Genomic DNA, 23,007 nt, shown 5'->3' with positions numbered 1-23,007 from the left:
TTTTTTTTATATTTTTATAATTAGAGATATGTTAGAATTAGATGTAGGTGAGGCTTTGAAAAAAAAATAGCAAAATTTGGTTATGTGAAATTACATTTCTGCCTCATATTTCTTATTTATGTTATGTTTTAATTAGAGGATTAAACTGTTAATTTCATAGGATTTTGGTTGACAATGAATGTCTTATTAATTAGTAAAGATAATATAAATTTAGATTTTTTTTTATAGGAAATTAATGTCTAACAATATTGATGTACCACATTTGTTTCGCACGATATTATACTTTTAATCCAAATTTTGAGAAAAAACATATCGAACTCAGGCGTACACGAGAGGCTTTCCTACCCATGTATATATTATCTTGTGATTTGACATAGTCATGTATGTCATATCAACTTTACCTCATTATGTGGTGATGGTACACAACACTTACTACGTCGTATGGCAACAATTAAATATGGGCATAAAGATAAATAGAATGGTATAAGTAAATTTAAGTCTTCACAATACATATTTATCTCTATTTTTAGTGGCAAGTTTTAAGGATATTTTTTTTCTGGCCTCCATTCTCGATTCTCATCTGCGGTAAAAATCCGTATTTTTTAAATATTGAAAAGTTAATTTAGCCCAAATCGTTGCCTATTTTAGGGAAAATCCAAAAAACATTCATTTTAACCCCTTGATTACTTATATCAACTAGTATAACTTTCTTTTTTTGTGTGATACAAACAAATACTTTCATTTTTTTCATTCCCAACCTGCCCTAAATTTAAAAATTGATAGAAACATAATTTTTAGGCCAACCTTTACTTAATTTGTTGCTCCTTGCCTTGCCACTTTTATGCTAACTTCTTCTTCTTCATTTTTTTTTTGGTCGATATGCTAAGTTCTTCTTCAACTTTTTATTCTTCTTTTTGTTCGGGTTATAATTCTATCTTATATCGAGAGTAATATGTTGAAACTAAATTTACGCACCGTCATAGGAGGTACTGACACAAATTCGAGTAATTTCTAAAAAAACAAACAACCATGAGCTAACCAAAAACTAGGGGTGTGACGGTCAAAGACTCTCCGACGGTCAAGTTAGCAAGCAATATAAGACTCAAGAAGTAGACAAGAGAGTAAGTATGCAATAATTGTGTTACCAGAGATAATCCTAGAATGGTGTATTTATACCAGTTGAGGATGAGATATTTTAGAACAATAGAATTTTTATTAAATCGGGAGAATCCTAGAGGATATCTAGGGATAGATATTGCATCCTCTTAGGAGTGTGATTACTTGCCGCACACGTCAATTTTTAAATTGTAAGGACTCCAAGATTAATTATAAGAAACCTGCCGATTTCTTGCTGGATTTTGTTTCCATATCTTATGGAAAAAGGTCAATCTCATTGAAGTCATCAGACTTCACCCACTGATTCCGGAACAAGATGATGGTGACATCGCTGCTCTGTTTATTTAGCTCCGCATCGGAGGCTGTAGAGTCCATGATTGTATATTCATATTTCGATCCGCCTTACTCTGGCCCTGAAAAATCATAGTCCAACAATTTATATTGAAATTTGTCATGGTGATAACTACATGTAATACATATTCCTTTTGCTTCTTCTACATGTCTTAAAATTTGCTAAATGCTTGTATATCTTTGCCTTTCCTTTTGGTATGTAATTGGTTTGGTATTTTTATTGACGGGAGATAGTAATATTTTCATACGTATAATTGTTTCGTATCTCTTTTATAGGTAAATGGAGATGTTGACCAAATATTTTTCATAGATATAGAATTGTATTATATATTGTTTCACCAAAAAAAAAGTGCTTTAGCTATCACTATCATAGGTAAGTAACTGTATATAATTAGAAATTTAAATCTATATTTATTATCAAACTCACACACACACACACACACACACACACACACATATATATATATATATATGTGGCTATCTTGTTTTTTATAAAAGTTAGCCTGCATGATTTCTAATCCATCAATGTTTCTTTGTAGTTGGAGGTGTCCTATTTCATGCATGCAATAGTAGGAGCTGTCGCTTGGGAAAATTAACAACTAGCATGATTTCTATCCTTCAATTCTTATCCAAGAGTAATGTTATTTTTATCATTTTATTATACTATATTTAGTATATACCGCACCTTATGTGGCAGCTTAGGTGTATAGTCTAGTGTAATTTTCTGTTTTCTTTATTAAATTTTAGTTTCTTTTTTTTTTTGAAAATCTAGCAATTTTAATACTTTCTCCTCCTCTGTTCCGTACCCTCCATCCCTCCACACTTTTGGAGGACATACAGATGATAAATCCGGTAAAAGTACAAGCCAAAAGCTTCGGAAATATCAAGGAATATACCATGAAATAAAATTTCTTGAGGATTAAAAAAAAGATTCTGACTTCACAAAACAAAAAATCATGAAGGATTCGGGCTGTCATATAAAGCAGCAATCCGAGAGGAAATAAGGATAAGAAAATGTTGATTTTTCCATCACGTCTTCCTCCTTTTTAAAAATCCCCTAGAAATAGAAGAGAAGAGAAAATATTGGATCCGTTTTTTCAAATTTATCCTTTTTTCTGGTGACATTAAAAACACTATGAAATCCTAAGTTTGGTAGAATAGAGCAATCACATCAGTCACCGGAGGAGGTGGTGGAGCACCATCATGTGGCTATCCAGCTGGCCATGTAGGATAGGGTGGATCAACATTAGTCGTTAGAGAAGGGAGGTAACGGTGGAGAGAGGAGAGGATGGCGGTGACAAGTCTAGAGAACGTGTGGATCAACATTAGGGTTCCATTAATTTCATAAAAGTTTTTGAGTGACAATAGACCCACCCCATTGTCCTATTTCTACATTCACATTATAATTTCATCCACTAAAAAAATTAAAAAATTAAAATGTTATTTGTCCACCCACCTTAATTTATTCCTAAAATAACCTCTAATTTTTTTTTTTTTTTTTAAAGAGTAATATTAATATGTTTTTTGAAAAACTTCATGCTTCCTTAATTGCCACTAGCTAGCCTAGCCCCACTAGAACCTTCTCCCACCCATATCAAAAACCAAAACCTTTGACACCTGCTTGGCGGCATCTCCTTTGGAAAGAGAGAGAAACTGAAGGGGGAGGAAGTGAGAAAAACAACGGGGGAAATTGCTCCAATACAGAAGCCAATTTATTCCAACTAGAATTAGGTATTTTTAAATTTTAAAGTCTTGGTTGTCATCGTTGTTCGTCTATGAGGAAGAGGAAGAGAGGGTGGAGGTGGTAGTACCAGAATTGAAAGGGAGAGTAGGGTGGTGTTTGTCGCTGGGGAGGGTAATGGATGATTGGAGATTTAATAGTCGTCAGCCCATCGTGGATGATTTGGGAGAGTGATGGATTTATTTTTACTTATGTTAGTTTTAGTTTTCTGTATTCTCTTTTAGTTTATTTAATTAAGGTTATAACGAATTTATAAATATGGATTTGAAAGTCTTTTGCTAAAAGGATAATTATGTGATTAACATTTTTATTAAAAGGTGGGTGGGAAAATAAGACAATGATTTAGTTTTAGTAGCACTCTTTCATAATTTGTTTAAAAGAATTAAGCTCAGATTTTCTTTATTGTTACGATTATCCACTTTAGATGGTAAGAATTAAAGAGACATCCAAATAGTTAGTTGTATTATTGTTACAAGTTTTGTTACCCCTGTCCATGTAACTAATTACTAGTTTAGTGAGTTAACTAGGTTGTGGATGTAAATTTCTTCCTCTTTGATCTTGGACAAGATTGCACCTACAAAACAATTAACACCTTTGGTCAAGGCCAAGAGCCTCAACGCGCCCATGATGAATATGGTTTTGGGGGGGTTGGGGGGGGGGGGGGGGAGGGGCGCTTTGGCCAAAGAACCTCCGATGCCAAAGTTAGAATTTAGAGAGAAAGTGTTTGAGAATTTTAGAAAATTTTAGCAAAGAGGATTGGAAGTGAACTTTGAGGAGAATGATGGGGTTTAAATAGGAGAGTGGTCGACCTCCTTGGATGAGAGAGGACCGGCCAATTAGCTCCCTTTGTGGGCTAGGTTCTTGATTTGTGTTAAATTGGGAGTTATGGAATAATTAACTAATTAATTAGTCAATTAATAGAATAATTACCAAATTGATTAGCTAATAAAAGGGGAAAATGAGGTAGAATATATAAGGCATGGTCGGCCCCCTTGGGAGAGAAGGTGGCTGGCCTAATGTGTGTTTTTTGGGCGTAATTGGTAGTTTAATTGGCTATTAATAGATTAATTATGTAATAAATCTATTAATTAGCCAATTAACATAATTTAAAAGGAATGTTTTGGGAGTTACCTTGTAGAAAGGATTTGATGAGGATGGATGAAATAGGCTTTGAATTGTTACCTATTTTGGGCACTTTTGACTCGGTTGAAAGATGATTGCCTGCTGCTCACATGTAGGAATCCTGGTGTGCTTCAAGGGTATTCTTGTCATTTTATATCCAAATACCCAAATTGTAAAAAACCCATGTTTAAGTAATAGCAAAACTAGACAATGTTGTTAAATATGCTTTAATACATGTGGGGTGCCCTCTGGAGTCAATAAAATTTGAGTACCACATTGATATAGCCAAAATGATATCTAGAGTTGGCCAAACAAAAAAATATCTAGTTGAACTCCGAAGGTATGTCTCCCCATACACATTTCTTAAACAAAAACAAATACAGGGGATGATGACCGACAACCAAGGCTTGGACTGGTAGCCATGCAAGTGGCAAAACCACAAGAGTCCCACCTTAGGCGGATATTGTACGTATGAGCTTGTGATGGAGAAGAGCTTAAGCCTCCTGCAGACAGTTATTTTAGGACTCCCAACACTTAATATAAGAACCCTCCACCACCATCGATCATGCGCTCAGACAACATAACAAAACTCAGTATCTACCTCTCCTCCTCATAACCTCCCTTCATTTCGCATTTCCTTACATTTTCCCAAATACCCCTACCCCAATATGGCTGATCAGGAGCGGCACAGCCGTGGCCTCTTGTCCCGCCAAAGGGACGACGAAGAGGACGATAAACCCTCATCCTACTCTCAGTCTCAGTCTGGTTACGGTGATCAACCCCGTTCTGGTGGTGCTTACGGCGACCCCACTACTGGTTACTCTTCCCAAGGACGTACCGGTGCCCGCAGCGGCAGCGGCTACGGTGACAGCACTGATTACTCTGGTGAAGGACGCCGTACTGGCGGAGGCAAAACTGATGATTACTCGGAAGAGGGACACGGAGGCCGTGCCGCGTACAGCGAGACCACAGCTTACTCTAGCGAAGGACGTCTTACCGGCGGAGGTGGCTACAGCGGGACCGGCAACACCAATAGTTACTCGGAAGAAGGACACGGAGGCCGTGCTACCGGGACCACAGCTTACTCTAGCGAAGGACGTCGTACCAGCGGAGGTGGCTACGGCGGGACCGGCAACGCTGATGATAGTTACTCGGAAGAAGGACACGGAGGCCGGGCTACCGAGACCACTGCGTACTCTGGTGAAGGACGTGGTACTAGCGGCGGAGGTGGCTATGGCGGGGGAAGCACTGATGATTACTCGGAGGAAGGACACGGAGGGGGTCGCGGGTACAAAAAATCTGATGATGATGACTCGGAAGAAGGACACGGAGGGCGTGGCGGAGGGGGGTACAGCAAGAAAAGTGACTATTGAGGAACTTAGTGTAGCTGCTGCTACTGGCGCTTATGCCTTGGTACGTACTGCAAACCCCTAATTTTCATGATTGTAATCAATTAATTAGTACTTTTAAATTGTATAAGCTGGATATTTTGTTACAATTAGTACGTATTTTAAAGATAAATTGATTATAAAAATACTCTTTATCTTGTATTATTGTATATCTGTCAATGAAATGGCATGTTCATCAGTCTTAGAGGGAAGTTAAACCATGTCGTAGTGTGAGGGTCATCATATTTGTCAACGGAAAAACAAATTGGAAAAGATATTAAATTTTTTTGTAGCTAACTAATCTTCTTGAAAATTAATAATTTGAATGACGGAGGATGATTATTTCTCCTTCTATTACCCATCTCTTTTCATTATTCTTTTTATCTTATTCTTTGTATAAAAAATTCAAAACAAGGTGGTGTAATCGTAATCATTTAAATATGAGAGAATAAAAAGAGAGAGATTAAGAGCGGAAAGAATTTTACTCCATGAATGACTACATTATATACTTATAAGTTGGGAGACCAAAATTCTCACCAAAATCTCTTTCTAATTAATCATATTTTCTATTGTCTAAAATCAATGTGTACTATTATTGTAGAATCGTAAATGTAATTTCTATATATCAAGTCAAAGATAATGTTTTATTTGATAATTGTTCATCTCTTAGATCTAGATATGTATGAGTAAAAAGTTTAAACATTTTATGCTCTCTTCTTTTGTGTCTGCTGCAGCATGAGAAGCACAAGGTAAAGAAATAAAGTCAAAAGAGAAAAGAAAGAGACTCGAGGAAAGAAACAGTTCTTTACAATTTAAAGCAAAATAATGATCAATCTCGGCAGTACAAGGGAAATAATGATCAATTAACTATTTCTTAGTTTTGCACTATGTTTAATTTAGTTATTTTGTATGGTCACAATCCAAAACGTGTTTATCTCTCGGATTAGATTGATGCTTGTTGAGTGTTTAATTACATTGGTGTTATCTAATTTTTGTTAGCACTACATGTATATCGTTGCGAATAAAAATATCGAATGGTTTACTTGGTATTATTTTGAACAGTATTTCTTTGAGATATTATTGCTTTTAAGAGAAACGAAAACAGTTTTTATTGATTTAGGAAGGATTAATATTTTGCCGCTTAATACTACAATTTAGTGATATTTCTCTTCACTTGTATTGTGCGAATACTGAGCACGAGTAATTATACGCCATTTTTGAATGATGATTCTGACACGATGAATCTAAATCGTGCAATCATCGTCTCCATTCTGTAAGTATTACAAATTCAGAAGGGATGACTGTCTTGGTAACTCTGCATGCGATCACAATGAGAATAATTGATCCGATATCTGATATGGGAATTGTGGATATGAAGCATTGGGTATGGAATGATCGACCCTCCTTGGTAATCCCATATCTTGGTTTGCCGTATGACATACCAAATCACTGCGGGACTTGTTTTTCATTCCAAGGACTATTAAAATTCGGAATGAATGAGTAAAAACCTAATACCCTATCCATTAAAATGTTAGATAGGTTGCCCTTTTTTGAGAGACAAGAAATCCCTCGACCAGATAAATCCCGTCGACCACCCGAAGCACGTCGAACTACCCATGTTCCGGTGGTCTAGTCCAGTGAGCCTAGACCAACCCTGCTTACACACTATTCACATTTCAGTCATTCCAACCACTTTGAGTGCCACGCGTAAAGGCCCAAAAAAAATATTTCCATAATCCCGCATGAATGAATATGATTTCCATTCATTTTGTTTTGGGAATGCAAAAAAGACATGTACTGATCAATCTGCAGAACTGCGGAGAATAACCTTTGAGTTTATAGTTCTTGCTATTTCGTTTTTTTTTACTTCGTTGTCCAATTAAGTTTGCACCAAATCTGAGTGAAATTTGGTGACACAGTTCTGTGGCCACAGAAGCAAGAAATACAAGCAGACCAAGAAAAATCACATGAATTCAACTAAACAAACACCAAGGCAAGAACCCTGCAGTGATTCCATACAGGAACCCAGCAAGCTAAGAACAGAGTTCAACCTCATAGAGAAGTCAAAATCATTTGGCTCTTAAACCAGAAAACAAGAACAGTAACTAAATTGAAAAACTATCTTCAACATTCACTCATCGATGAAACAGGCTTTTAATGAACATTGAAATCTGGCAAAGAAAATAATAATGAGCAAGACACGCAACGTTCTACCCTTGGCGCTATAATCACCTCACCCGTTGTTTCCCTCAATAAGAAACTTCATTGACCTTGTCGAGTAAGAGGAGGCCCTCTTCAAAAGAATCAACAAGGAGATATCGACCAACCCAACTCTTGGCAGAAACCCACATGCATATGCATTCCGCATTCATGCATTAAACCATGTTGTACCATATATTGGGCCTCCCTACTTTAGCCCCATGATGTATGTAAGAGGGGAAGGAAACCTTGTCCTATAAAAGGCATCATTCACCCTCAGTGGAAAATCCTAGCCTTTCTAGCAACAATAATGTAACTCTCATTTCACTATGAAACCAGATTGACACCAGTGTAGATGTAGCTCCAACTTGGGGTGAACCACGATATATCATTGTGTTCTTGTGTGTATGTGTGATTTTACAGTCAGATTTTTTTGGTTCAAGATCGATCCGATTTTGTACATCAACAAACTACAATGACAAGACAATAATATTGTTTGTGGTCATGTACTTCAGCTCGAACCTAAATCATTTCAGTCATGAAACATATTCATTCCAAGTATGACCACCTATCAACGTACAATGAGCTCTCTATGACATTAATCATTAGTAACCAAAATACACGTACAGGTAGAGGATAACCGAAAGTCTTTCACATTTAATAAACAGACCATCTTCAACATGAGTTCTTTACCAGTACTAGGAAAAACTGAAAAAGCCAAAACTTTCCACACCAATATTATCGGAGAAGTTATTTAACCAGCTACTTTATCTTAATAAACAACCATCTTCACAACATAGCAATAAGACCTTCAAATAGACTACATTAGCATCCCACTAAGATAGAAATTCAAATTTTGAAGCAAAAAAAACAACTAGGTCAAGCTCATTATTTCACCAAATACATCTTCATAACCAAGTACAAATTATACCCAGTCAAGAATAAAGCGCACCGTGTTTCAGATACGACGCTGCTTTGGGAGTCTACAACCATTGTGAGGCTTTCGGGTTGTATCTTCGATGTATACAATTGGACTATGACCCGCTTGGGAACTAGTGAAGCCCTCTTTCCAGCTCATGATAGCTTGCCTTTTCTTCTTAAAATAAGTAAACCCCTTCACCTTCATCACAACTGATTTTAAGCCAAAATTTCTTGACATCCGTCCAACATGTTCTGCAGTTGCTTCGGCAGCATACTTGGCCAATTTAGGTCCTCCCTTCATGTCTGGTAAGGAACCAGCTGAGGCCCCAAGTTTCTTGTTGCCCTTTGAGTCCGTCACAGTAACAAAGGTATTACTTTTCATCATCTTTACATGGACAATATCAGCATTTTGCTCTATATTATATCAAGGAAACTGAGAACCCCCGAAGTTGTTCCATCCATCCTCCTCTATAACTCCCTTCACAAAGTTTATACACCTGGAATTCCTTGCACCATTCTCAGAAACATTGAAACCATTTTGAAAATTTTCTTGGAGGCCTGTAAATTCCACAATATATTTTCAATCATTAGATATCACTAATGAAAGATTGATTGCCTTCCCATCAAAGCTTCTCGACTCACCATTTATTTCATCAAACTAATTTCACAGGCAACCGTATTTAAAAGGCGATTCAAAACCCAAGTTTGAGGTAAAAAAAGAAAGTCTAAGATGTAATCAACTTCATAGCCAACAAAAACAGAAACCCAATGGGCGAATCAAAAAGGATGCAGGAAGAAGAAGAACTTGCATGGTGGCATCCTAGAGATGGAGAAAGACCTTGAAGTGATGAGCTCGCCCTGGCATGGGGTTCTAGCAAGGCAGTGAATCAGTGACGAAGACAGTCGAGATAGAGACGAATACATGGCATGTATGAATTCCTGAGAAAATTAAACAAACACAATGGTTAATCTGAATAGAAATTGAACAGCATTTCCAATTCCCTCAGCTATTGGAATGTCAGAGAAACAGAGTGAGACAGACCACCAGCTACAAGGAGAAAAGCGAAAAACCCCTAGATCGAAAAACTTTGAGAGAAGAAAATGGAAACCCAATCATTGAAACGAAAAGCAATGAAATTGAAAACCCAAATAGAAAACCAACAAACCCTAAAAAAAAGCGTAGAATCAAAGCATGCTAATAATCTCATTATACCATCATCGATGTTCATATCCGTTACCTACCCACTAAGAACATATGAGAGATCGAGAGAGAGAGAGAGGAACTGATTGGCCGGAATCTTTGCCTGGTTGCTTACCTAGCATTGCCCTCGAGTACTCGTCTTCAACTGTTGATAGGTCTCGAATTTCCTTAGCGCATACTTCAGGACAGTTGATATGATGTTGGCTCTTTACACTGAAGCATTCAAGTATGGATGAATCGTTGAGAGGTGATGCTCTGGAAGGCCATTTAAAAGCAAAAGGTTGCGCACCACTTCTGCTATCCAAAAGAAACAAGCAGAGAAAAATGCAGCACAATGAGCTGGAACAAATCACTGTAGCACGACACCCTTCCTTGCAGAACTGCATAATCCAGACAAAAGAGTCTAAGTTAAATCCAAGCCTGGCGTCGTTGTTCTAATTGAAGAGCTCGGGAAGCTTCAATAGCCTTTCGCTGGTACCGTCGCCAAAGAGCAAAGCCTCGTCGTGAAACGTCGTCAAATCACCCCTACTTCTTCAAAAGAAAAAGTATCTCATATCATGTTTTCTCCCTATCCTTTTCTTTGTCCTTGTTCTTACCTGCAGGACTATAAGAAGGAAAGCAATCAGTCAGCCCTTGGAATCAAGCTTCCAGTCAGGTACCGACTGCCTGGAACCTCTTCCTTGATGGCGTACCTAGCATCGCTCTCGAGTATCATCCTCAACTGTTGATGCACTTCCAGAGAAGACACCACATCTGCCTGAAGAACAGATAAAGCGAGTGACAATGAAACATCAAGCTTGTGGATAATCAACAAACGCAACGACTGCACGTGCTGATTCATCCTTGACGAAGCCGAAGATCACTTGTCACGTGGAGCTGCTCGTGGTCCCGTTCTGTTAAAGAACAAGCCTCGATGGCTCTTGAAGAAATCACAAGTCTGATTCAAGAACAAGTGTCCACTGTCCTTGAACCAAATTTAGCTCCAGATAAAAGGAGTAAATTCAGACATTTGGTGCAAGTCTGGCAGAAGAAACTCCCAGCCCAGTTTAAGAATAAGCCTGTGGAAAGTCAACAATTAGAGGAAACCAGAAAATCCTCCAACACAGTTCAAGATAAAAAATATGGAAAGTCAACAAGCGCAACAAAATATGTGCCGATTTATCCACTACCAAAGCCAAAGATCATCTACCACGTGAAGCTCCTTGTGGTCCAATTTCATTCAAGATCAAGCCTCAACGGCCCTTGAAGAAATTTCAAACAAAATTCAAGAACAAGCCTCAACGACATTTGAAGAAAACTTTCAGCCCAATTCAAGATCAAACCTCAGTGGCCCTTGAAGAAATTTCCAGTCCATTTCAAGATCAAGCCTTGAAGGCCCTTAGATTGACATCTACATTAAGGGACTTCAAAGCGCATCTCCTACACGTAACAAGCACATGTATACGATGCACCTTGAAGTGGGGGCATTTGTCGAAATTTCAGTGAAATAAATGTTGATCAATGCATTAAAATTACAACCTCCATTCATTTCACCTACATCATACACTTACTTCACGTACAACCTCCACTCATTTCACCTACATCATCCACTTACTTCACCAAGAAAAAAGGATGGTGGTGGTTCATTCTCAAAGTCTATAAATAGACTTCTCCATCAAGGGATCAAAGTAGGAATTGACATATACATTTCTCTACTCCCAAATTGGAAGAGAATTCCCAAACCCTTGAAGCTATGAAACTCTAAAGCTTTCAAGCATCCAACTGCCCAAATTCCCAAGAATCCCGAAGGATCAAGAAAGCTCTCGTCGTTCTTCGTCAAATCCTTGAAGAAACCCACACAATTATTCATCAAGATCAAACCCTGAAGGCCCTTGAAGGTTCGTTCATCATTCATCAAGATCCAGCCCCAAGGGCCCTTAAAGATCCGTTCATCCTCGTTCATTAAGATCAAGCCCAGCGACCCTTGAAGAAATCCACACAACTATTTATCAAGATCAAGCCCCAAAGACCCTTGAAGATCTATTCATCCTTGTTCATCCTAAGATCAAGCCCCAACGGCCCTTTGGATCAACAGCCCATCCACAAATCTACACCTTACGAAGATAGAATCAGAGGATCAAATTGTAAAAGAGATTGTAACCCCAAAATTAATACAAAATATTATTTTGTACACGTGTTCTTGTCTCATTCATCACAGGAATATTCGTGTTTACAATGAGGTTGGTTTCTGGGTTTGGTTCTGAGAAAAGGGAAGAAGAAGGACGAGCAGCGCTTCTCAGGCTCGACTGAGAGAGGAGAGTTGCAGATTTGATTAAAAAAAAAAAAAAAGGAAATAACATGTAAAAATTAATTAGAAAGATATTTGAAGCTGCTGTCAAATTTGACAGTAAGGGAGAGAGCTGCTATTTCATGTCATGTCACAACAGATTTGACTTCTCGGTTGGAAAACATCGTTGTTGTCTTTTCTTACCGTTATTGATAATTTGAACATTTTGACATATCCTTTGGAGATGCTCTAATGATACAAAATTTTATATTACGTATAATCATAATTTATTATTTAAACTTGAACATCAAATTAAGTGTGCTTATTCTCTACAAATTTGGGAAATTGATTTTTCCACCAAGTTGCATGGCAGACAAATAATTCAGCCCACCATTACAGAACAAACCAAATCTGAAATTTCTCTTAATTATTCTTCACAACATTTATTTAAATCTCAAATGCATGAATCATTGATTTTATTCTTCAAATAAGAATAAAATCAATTTTAAAAAGAAAGAAAGAAAGAGAAAACAAGTGTAATGCCTAATCACCTCCACAACCCCCGCAACCTCCGCCAGTACAACCGCCACAAGCACCACCGTCATTGCCACCACAAGCACTACCTCCACCGTCCCCATCAACATCATTAGTTACGGCAGCCGCGACAGCAGCAGTAGCAAAAGCAGCACCAGCTCCTACCAAGATCACCATCGCACCATCTTTTGTTCCATTTCTAGTAATATTATTTCTTTGATGATTTGTACCTGCACCTCTTTCAACATCGCAGTAAGCTCGTTGAGCTGCCGGAGGAGGCATTACACTCTGCATCATGGTGGATCGTCCGGTTTGCTTCTTGTTGCCTCCGATGCAATGACCCCACAGATATATAACAGCGACAACGGCAATGACGGAGCCACAGGCCATGAGTGTAATACTTAAAGCATCTGCCTTCATGATGATTTCTTACATATCGAACAAGGGCGATCATACATAGCACTCTTTATATCTCATGATTTCAGCGTTTTTGTGCTGAAGTTTTACAAGTTGTCATTCTTTAATTAGGTCACTTGTTTTTTTTTTTCCCTTTATTTGTTCCAGGAAGGAGATGTTAAGACTAGAGTCAAACATCGACAATGCATGGTGAGATTAAATGTTCTACTATAGACTAAGACAAGATTCTAAAGAGGCTAAGTGCTAGTCGGGCGGTGGGTAGAGGCCTAACGCTTAGGCGTCTAGTCGGGATCTAGGCAGTGCCAACAAATTTTTTTTAATTAAATTTATTATATAACTTATAAATAAATGTCTATGTATACTTATAAAATATACATAATTGTATTGTGATATATAAATTGTAAAAATAGGATGACATATAAATTATAAAGTACTAGAACATATTGAAAACATTGGGAACACACATATAATTAGTGTTCATCAAAGTATTAAACAAGTCTCTTACAAATTTAATGCATAAATTTGATGTGACTTTATTCTTAAGATAAATAATAATTGGAGATCCAAGACCTCACATTAATTTGTACACTTGATTGAATTTGGAGATATAATTAAGCTCAAAGTTTTATACGATAATAATGTTACTTGTACAATTTTTTACTGATAACATGGTTAATAGCCTTTTTGATAGAAATGAACTCCACTCACATATGGCAAATTCACTTGTATTAGACAATTGGACGTCGATGTGGTCCATCCAAAGGCTCATCTAGACCAAGAGGAGGGTGAGTGGGGTCGAAATGGGCTTGGATGGATGCTTTTGTGTGTTGAAACTTGAACGTAGGTCGAAGGGTGTCACCCGCTCGTACATAGAGAGCGTGGTCTAAGGAAATGAAATCTTGAATTACGTATACTATGTTTGAATTAATACATAAACAGAAAATAGCGCTTAGCACTATGATAAAGATTTTTACCACCTGCAAAAGTAATGATAAAAACATTTAAAATACTTGCAAGAGTACAAGGTAATTGTAATATAGTCGGCTCTAGCAATGTCGTTCTCCATAGGGATTGAATAAATATTTTAGGTTAAAACCAAATCTTAATTAATTATTTAAAAACAAAGTTAGAAAAAATGTGATTTAATGACCTAAAATATTAAAACGAATTTAATTAAAAATAATTAAATAAATCGACAAAGTAAAGAAAACAAAAGAAAATAAATTTGAGCACTAGGGTTCCGCTGTTACCTTAACAATCCTATGTATTTCTTCCAATTACTTATGAATTACCCATGCATATTTTGAAGGTTAGGTTTTCCTAATATATATCCTACTTGGAAACTCCAACATAGAACGTATATCTAACATGCGTGTCCAGATTGAATGTGAACATGCAACACTCATTAAGTTTTGTGAAATCCTTTTGAAAAACCATATAACCCTTAAGACGTGTCGTCCATCCTAAGAAGTTACATATATTAATCACAAGAAGCCTTAGTCAATTCCAGGGACAGTCATCCGCCAACATTGCATCAAATTACTTTTCTAAATACCCTAATGGTGGCCGATCATCAAGACAATTAGATAATTTCAAACACGGTGATTAACAATGCAAAACCTGCATGCATAATATCATAAATAAATTGAAAAGAAATTACATATTCTTGCTAAGACTCGTGGCCTCGCCCTAGCAAATGAACTAGTTATGAACAATCATAAAACAAAATATTATTAAAAATATGGATAGAAAACACCTTAAAAATAAACTTGAATCGTCAAAAACTCTCCAAGCCTAGCAAAGTATTGATGTGTTCTCCTTTTTTCTCTAAGAGCAACTCCACCCCTAAAGACTTTGCGCCAGCACCCAGCCCATTTATTCACTTCAATGAACAGTAATAGACCCCAATGAACAGTAATAGACCCCAATGAACAGTAATAGGCTAAAGCATCTCCACTCCTAACAAAAAATAGACTAGTCAATTTTATTAAAATTTTATTATTTTTTATTACAATGGTCCTCTTATCTTACTTGTCATCGTCAGCCTCCGTACCTTCTCCGTCATCCTCCACTTTTGTTTTCCCTTTCTCCTTCTTGTTCTCTGCCTCGGCCTCCACTTTCTCCTTCTTTTTCTTCTTCTTGTTCTTGTTCTCCGCTTGGGTCGGTCCTAAAGCTGGGCCAACCAGTCTCAGTCACGACTACTAGAGTGTTCTCATATCGTGCAACGACCATGATTCTGATGATGGCGTCAACCATCATGTCGAGAGGTTTTGGTATCGGACGCCCGTGGTGAGGTAATCTTGGAATCCGAATGGGTGCTTCTGAAACAGGGGAAACTCGACCTCCGCCTTGCTCTCGCCGGAGTTGTCCTCCTCTTCCTTCACAGCTTCCTCTTCCGCTTCTTCCGCCTCCACCTCTTCCTTCTTCGCCTGCTCTTTCTTCTTCTGAGCTCCCTTGACCTTCTTCCTCGCTGGCGCCACGGGTCACTAGCTTGATTTCACCGGCACCACCAACTTCTTTTCTTCTTGCTCAGTCGTCTTGCGTTTCCTCGGCACCATTCCCACAAAACACACGCTAATAGGCCGGTCCCTGGCTCTGTCAATTCTGGGCTGGCCTGGAGACCAGCTTGGGCTGGGTGCCAGGCAATTGAACGGGCTGGAGCGGATTGACTGAGTCCCGGCCCCTTTTTTTGACTGGGTGCCGGCCTAATGGTGTTCCGGTGGAAGTGCTCTAATGGCTAAATAGCCTTATTTTAAGGCTACAAAATAAAATCCTACCTAGAAAAGTCTTTTAAAAACTAGGAAACATAATAGAATAAAATAACTAGGAAATAAAAGGTTTCCTATTTAAACTGAAATTCGGACTTCTCAGAAAATCTATCTTTTGACCAACCAAATCAACTCCGATTTATTCCCAAAATATCTCTTTTTAAAGCTTGAGACGTCCCTAACAAATCCTTAGAATGAATCTTCCTTCAAATATACTATCTTGACCTCCAAAATACTCAAAACGTCCAGAAACGTCAATCTGGGAAAACTGCACGGTGGACCTTTATTTCATCGCCACGGTCAAATGGCTTGGTAGAAAAATCTGAAATTTTGACACAATTATCTTAAAGACTCACTAAACATCATCCAATTGGAATCACTTCAAAATTCATCCATTTCATCACTTTTTGCTCCAGATGAAGTCGAATGTCCTACATTGAAAATACATAACAAAGTATCAAAATTCTACCAAAATAACCAATAAATTAATACTAAGATAAGGGTAAAATATATAGTATAATATCGACTCATCACACTAATCAGTTAGTATGTAAATACGGCGTTTAAGCACGATTTGATTTCATGATTTGAACCGTTTATTGTTTAAGTCTTCATTAAAAGATCATTTTTACTACAACAAAAACAGCTAAATTTGAAATCGTGTAGCCCATTTAAATATTGCTAGAACATTTCAATTTTTTCTGACAATGCGTATATCCATTCTCTTTTTTTGTCACGGTTGGATTACTAAGGCATTATATTTTGGGAACTTTAACGAAAAACTCTCGATAATGTTCACTTTAACTAAAAACCATATTTTTACACTAAAAAGTCAATCCTAGTACTATTCACTTTACCGTTTATTTTGTCATTTTCGTTAAAACTCAAAGTTTTCAAGCCTTTTTCATTAGTTTTCCTATATATTTTAGGAAGGATGGTGAAGTCTCGTTGCTTACAAGACTATATCCTTACATGTTAGGTACTAGTGATGAATTGTTTTCCTTGTACCTTGGGAGCAATGAGTTGAAAGACATTTGGATATCAGTATTACTCTTTCACAAACGGTAAGATAAATGCACTAGATTCATTTAAACTACAAGAAGAGAATTTGAACATAAGTCCAGAGGTACTACTATGAATCGAAAAACAATTTATATAAAAGAATAAATAAATTAATTGTGGTTATTCGGAAAACTCGAATTCCTCCTCCATTAATATGAAAACCCTGATGCAACTACTCCTTTTAAGTTGTACACACTCAAGAGGGAGTGCTATGAATAAAGTTATTTAAAGAATGTGACTATGTAAACTTAAAGTAAAATCCTTTTATATTTAGAGTATCTTAACCTATCATGATTGTATTACTTGGGGTTCAAGTAAAACCCTACCTATGATTAGTATAAAATTAGGGGTGGTGCTTCATACGCCAAATTTATGCACCAAATGATAGTAGCTCATTCTACACCGTATAAATTTTTACTACAACTCTTAATCAATTCAACTTAAATAAGTACAAATTTAATTAGTACCACATTATTAATGAACAAATTTAATACACCTAACATTATTCTAAAATTAGTTATAAATAAAAGTACAAGACTAATAAGAAAACATATCTCACAAACAGATGGCCTCTTCTCTCTCTACAGACATCCCCCTCTCTCACTCTCAAATATTTTAGGGTGCTTTAGATTTTGGCCCTTACAATTCATGATTCATAGATAAAAACCCATCTACATATAAACGTCTAATAAAAGTCCAAAATTAAAATCTGCAGCCACATCGGAACACTATTGGCCTACTAATACAATTTATTTATTCCCAAATCCCTAAATTTATTCCAAATTAAAAGTTGTAGAAAAAGTGAAATAAAATATATTGTTGTATTGCATTAATTGTATCCATATCACACCAAAAATTTACCTTTTTGTGATATATATATATATATTTTTCGTTAATTGGGAAGTAAATTAATTTGTTCCAATTATTAAAGAAAAATAATACTAAATCCATATTATATATTTTGAATCAAAATACACTTCTCTAACTTGTAGGTAAATTATTTTTCATGTATTGTTACATACATTAGGCACATTTTATTGTTGTATAAATATAGGTATGACATAATATTTTTCAATATAATACATCAAATTATATTTCTTCTTGTTATGGGTAAATTATTCTCCATGTATTAGTGAAAAAAAGATATTATATTACTGTTGACCCTAAAAATTACAAAGCCTACGTGGCGCGCAGGACGAGTAACTAATGAGCTAACTACGTCCTTCGGTTGATGCGGGGCGTGCCAACTCGTCGGCCAAGCCTGGCCGAGGAGTACAATTTGTTGATGTTGCGTTGAGTGCGTTGCTGGCCTTTTGATCTTGCGATTGTGGCGGAGGAAGGAACAAGTCTCGGCCTTTGGATTCTCGAGCCTGAAGACAAGGCTGCTAATTCTGCGAAGCTCACAAATCGTCAGCGCCGGATTCGGTCACAGTGATTATATTCGTGAGAGTATAAGCACGTCGAATCGACACCAGACTATATAAACACAAGTACTCAAAGGTAATGTATGTCTTGATGGTAAATGTGGTTTGGTCGTCAGAATGCCGAACTCTGAAACTCACTTGTGAGTATCTAATCATAAAATCACTCGGCGTCCAATGTGCCAAATGTTGTAACTCGTAACACCTTACTTCGCCGAGAAGGCTAATAAGATGACCTCTGTCAATAAGGATTTGGAAACCCTTCTCGATGAAGACTTGGATAGATAACGAGTCGGCCTCGACGCAGTGCTATTTATCTAAACTGAAGGTACTCCTCGATCGGCTGATTCTACGGCAACAGTGTTGTTTATCCAAACTGAAGATGTTCGCCGGTTGCCTTCACAGTGCTGTTATCCAAACTGAAGATGTGTTGGCGGAAAAAGAAAATAAAAATTCTCAAGATGTTTGAGAGGTTTGTGTAGGGCAATTGTGTGTTGAATTGGAGAGAGCTTGAATGATGCACTCTGCTTTCTATTTATAGCAACAAAACCTCTTTAAGATCAAGTTGAAACCATATTCGGACTAGGACTTCTTATTCTGTTCTAACTTTATCTCGACTAATCCTATTCCTATTAGGACTTGAACTCACCCCCCTTTTGAGGCCATATTCATTGCCGGTCGAGAATCCATTTTGCATTAGGCTTCTTTATCGTATCCGGACTTCCTCAACCTATTTGCTTATCCAAACTACTCATTCTTGTAATAGGACTTGACCATCTTCACTGAACGGCCCGGGACCACCAGGCAGCCTATAGTATATTTGGAAAAGCATTGGGCCGAACATAAACCTACACTTGGCCCAATAATATTATTTTGGGCCTAAACATTGCCCCCTCGCTTCTGAGGTCTTCGGCTTGGAATCTTTAGCCAATTTTTGACCTTGAAGAAGTGACCTCTACGAGATAACCATGGGATAACGAAAAGCCTCACATCCATCGAGTGCATTTATGAAGCACAATCACACGACCCGAATTCCCCGCACGTCTTGCCGCGTGTCAACCCCTTAGCTAACCTAGCAGTCCTTAATCATGACCCTCGAAAACGTGCACCAGCCGAAACGTCTCTTCCTCATTAAAGCATTAAATATGCCATCATACGCAATCGTATGTTCTTAAACCATGAAAACCTCGATTTTTCCCCCGAGATTCCCAAGATATCCATAATGATTAAGGATTGCCTGGTCGATTTGGCACCAAAATTTGAAAATCAAACCTTTTTTTGAAGATCAAATGTTCGATCTTCCTTTCGAAATGCCTATAAATACCTGAGTTTCCTTCGTTTGCATTTTACACCTTTAGAAACCTTGAAACTCCGCTCGCCATTTCTGCCTTAAAAAATCCCAGAAAATCTCAAGCTTTTATCCCAGAGATCTTTCCAAATTCTCCTCCTAGAAATCTTTTTAAGCTCTCCACAATGGCTTCCAACACCTTCATTTCCAAACTCTCCGGTGAATGTGCCAAGTGCAAAGGCTTCATCGATTGGAGCGCCATCAAAACTCTGCGCTTTGAGAACGATCTGAGCACCACTCATCAAATCTTGGGGCCACTCTTCAAGGATGCAGTACCACCGTCCATCACCACACTCTTTAAGGCTCACTGCCTGACACCCTTGCTACAAGGGTTCGATTGGTCAAAATGGGACCTATCAAAACCCCAAGGCGCTAGCCTACTACCAACGCCAACTGGGCAGCCTGGGTCGTCCAAATGGAAAATTTCTTCGGTTAAGAATGGAAGGCTTTTGGTATCTAGGATACCACTAGAATCTCGACCATGGAGTTGGTCATAAACAAGGAGATTCTTATGGTAGTGCTGAATCTCTGGTGCTCGGCCACTAACACTATGGTCCTTCCCTTTGGCCCTTTCAGCCCCACCATCCTCGATGTCTCGGCTATTCTTGGGACTTCTCCTTCTGGCATCCCAATAGATGCTGCTCTCTTTGGATGCCTGTCGAATCTCAACCTCACGGCGCTTTTCGATGAACAAATCGTCGAGATACTATGTCGAGATTGTCAAGAGCCTTCGAAAGAAGAGGTTCAGAAGCTACACAAGAATTTCTTCAACTACAACACCCTCATCCTCTACTTATCTTTGTTGTACCTGGTCAAACAAGTGCCTAGTCGAGAATATGCCAGTGGCCGAAGCTCTGGCTAGTGGTCATACGCTGGCACTCAGCTCGGCCATTCTTGCCAATTTTCTTCGCTGCCTGGCCGAGGTGACCATCAACAAAATTGACCCAAACCAGAATGGTCCCCTCTGGGTTTTCCAATTCTGACAGGTTTATTTCGCCATACTTCGGCCAGACATCTCCAACTTGCAACCCTCTACCTCACTTGGTCTTCAGTTGGCATCCCGGCCGACGCCTCTTCACTAGGTTGAAGAGGTCTTCAAATATCTCTTCGGCCTAGACGTTCTTTCTGATGATGAATTTTTAGTGTGCCATCATCAAGAGCACCCCGGCTCTATCAGGCTTCCAATATCAGCATGGAGTGAAAGTGAAGATGCTACTCTTCGTCAGAATTAGGGGTCGATCATGTTAGCACGCGACCTTCCCCTTGATTGTGACTCTCGTCGAGCGAGTTGGGAGGTCTACCACCCTCACTTCACTGCTCGACAACTCGGCTATCTCCAAGGTTGTCCGGTATCTCTACTTACTTCCCGCTCCCTCCTAAGCCGAGAGCGCATTTCTGGCTCTTTAGAGAGGGAGTGTAGAGATTATGAAAAATAGTTTCAAGATCGGTGCAAAACATTCCACCTCCGACCAATTCTTCCTGAATCTTTCGACACAGACACCTTCAGCGACTGGTGGGAAGAGTATACTCAAGCCTTCTTTGGGGTTGTGGTTGAAGACGTCACCAATAAGATTTTTGACGATCAGCCGAAAAAAATCTCTACCCTCTAATCCAAAAAGCCGACTCGAGGTAGACGGTTACCTTTCCTTTTATTTCTCATTTTTACTATCACTAAACCTTACTAATTTAATCTCATTTTCTCATATGGTCAAGCGTCGAAGAAGGCGGACGTGATTGATACGGCTGCGGCCAAGAAAAAATCTGCCTTCTTCAAGAAAAGTAAACCCGCCGTGCAGCCTCTGCAAAGCAAACGACCATGTCCGGACACCGAGACAACCGACGAAGCTCCCTAACCCTCGAAACACATTAAGAAATTGGCAAAGAAGGGGGAACAGGAGATTCACATGATCTCCAGCCACACTACTGGAACAACCGCACTTAGCAACTCTCCCCCCGCCCTGGTCCTTTAAGCCCCTACGAAAAATGACCAACATCGACCTGGCAAGCGGATCGACCCGTCCTTGGGGCTATGGCTGACCCGCGGACTGCTCTGCTAGTTGAGGAGCCTGTAGTTTTAGAAGAGATGACCCCATCCGTCAGGACAAATCTCCCGAAAAAATAATCGACGATCATCTTGGAAGCGGTATAATTATGTTGGTTAGTGACCTTCTTCATTTTATCAGATTCACATATCTTAACAGCTTTTTATTTTATGATGATGAGAGCGACGAAATGCCGTCCGCGAGCCGTTTTCGACCATTCATCACTCCTACCACTAATCCTCCAGTGGTTGAAGCAGCCGACCCAGTCAATTCTTCTACAGTGGATCACAGGAAAAGGCTACTCGTCGAGCCTGAAGCGACGGTCGAAACGCCGGTCCATCCGCAAGATCAAGACCTCGGTGTTCCTCCTCAAGAGGTCACTTCGGCTTTTGTAAGGCTCGATCTACTTCTCTGTTTAATATTACTACAACAAATCTGAACCTAAAAAATATTAAATGTCAGGTGCCTGACCATTTATTTCATCGACAGTTCTACGCGCCGAATGGTGTTATCTATATTTCTTGGCCACCTCAGTGGTCGTCGAACGTGGATAACCTTCATCGGTCGTGTGAATTGAGGAGTAACCTTAAATACTGGGCTCGGCCATTGAGCTCTCTGGGTTTGAGCAATGAACCAGAGGACATGGTCGAAGTCTTCTCTCAACAGGTGTAAAGCAAATTCCCTTATGCATCCCATATAATTTTCCTTCTGCTTACAAATTTTCTTTTTCTGTGGAGCCTTCGTGGGAGGCCGAGCTTGACGCTCTTCTTCAGAGCACCACTGGCGTAGCTGGTTTTTCTGCTGCCTCGGCCGAACCTGCGAATACTGTGGCCGAGTCCCAAGCTTTTGTCAAGCTGCAAGAGCTTCTATCCCTTTCTGCCTCTCAGGTCTTTTAGTGCAAGGGTTTCAACTTTGTAGGGGAATGGCTTAATGACCTTACAAACGACGGTTTCTTGAGCATGGAGAATGTCGCTTATATATCTGATCTTCTGGAGCGGACTTGGCAACATTTCACCACTTTTGAACAAGCTTTCCGGGCAGAGGATGACCTGAAGATGGCAAAGATTACGCATGAAGCTAGCAGGTCAGAGGTTAAGGCGACAGTCGAGT

The 23,007-nt window shown here is 38.7% G+C and overlaps 2 protein-coding genes and 1 pseudogene across 2 annotated transcripts; 1 reads left to right on the top strand and 2 right to left on the bottom strand.

Moving 5' to 3' along the window:
* Positions 1 to 4,876: 4,876 nt before the first annotated feature.
* LOC137725300 (putative glycine-rich cell wall structural protein 1) lies at positions 4,877 to 6,770 on the top strand. The gene is made up of 2 exons (XM_068463943.1): positions 4,877 to 5,743; positions 6,453 to 6,770. Exon 1 carries the CDS (start codon positions 4,999 to 5,001, stop codon positions 5,701 to 5,703), a length of 705 nt encoding a protein of 234 aa, XP_068320044.1. The 5' UTR covers positions 4,877 to 4,998; the 3' UTR covers positions 5,704 to 5,743; positions 6,453 to 6,770.
* Positions 6,771 to 8,680: 1,910 nt separating this feature from the next.
* Positions 8,681 to 10,257, bottom strand: LOC137722340 (small ribosomal subunit protein uS11m-like; annotated as a pseudogene).
* A 5,026-nt stretch (positions 10,258 to 15,283) lies between these two features.
* LOC137725082 (H/ACA ribonucleoprotein complex subunit 4-like) lies at positions 15,284 to 20,097 on the bottom strand. The gene is made up of 3 exons (XM_068463685.1): positions 19,995 to 20,097; positions 15,541 to 15,726; positions 15,284 to 15,429 (listed from the first exon to the last, which is right to left on the bottom strand). Exons 1-3 carry the CDS (start codon positions 20,095 to 20,097, stop codon positions 15,284 to 15,286), a joined length of 435 nt encoding a protein of 144 aa, XP_068319786.1.
* Positions 20,098 to 23,007: the final 2,910 nt, after the last annotated feature.

This window comes from Pyrus communis, chromosome 2 (genome assembly GCF_963583255.1).
Source record: "Pyrus communis chromosome 2, drPyrComm1.1, whole genome shotgun sequence".
Taxonomy (NCBI): Eukaryota; Viridiplantae; Streptophyta; class Magnoliopsida; order Rosales; family Rosaceae; genus Pyrus; species Pyrus communis.
The sequence above is the reverse complement of the archived record's forward strand: the minus strand, read 5'-3'. Positions and strand labels throughout refer to the sequence as shown.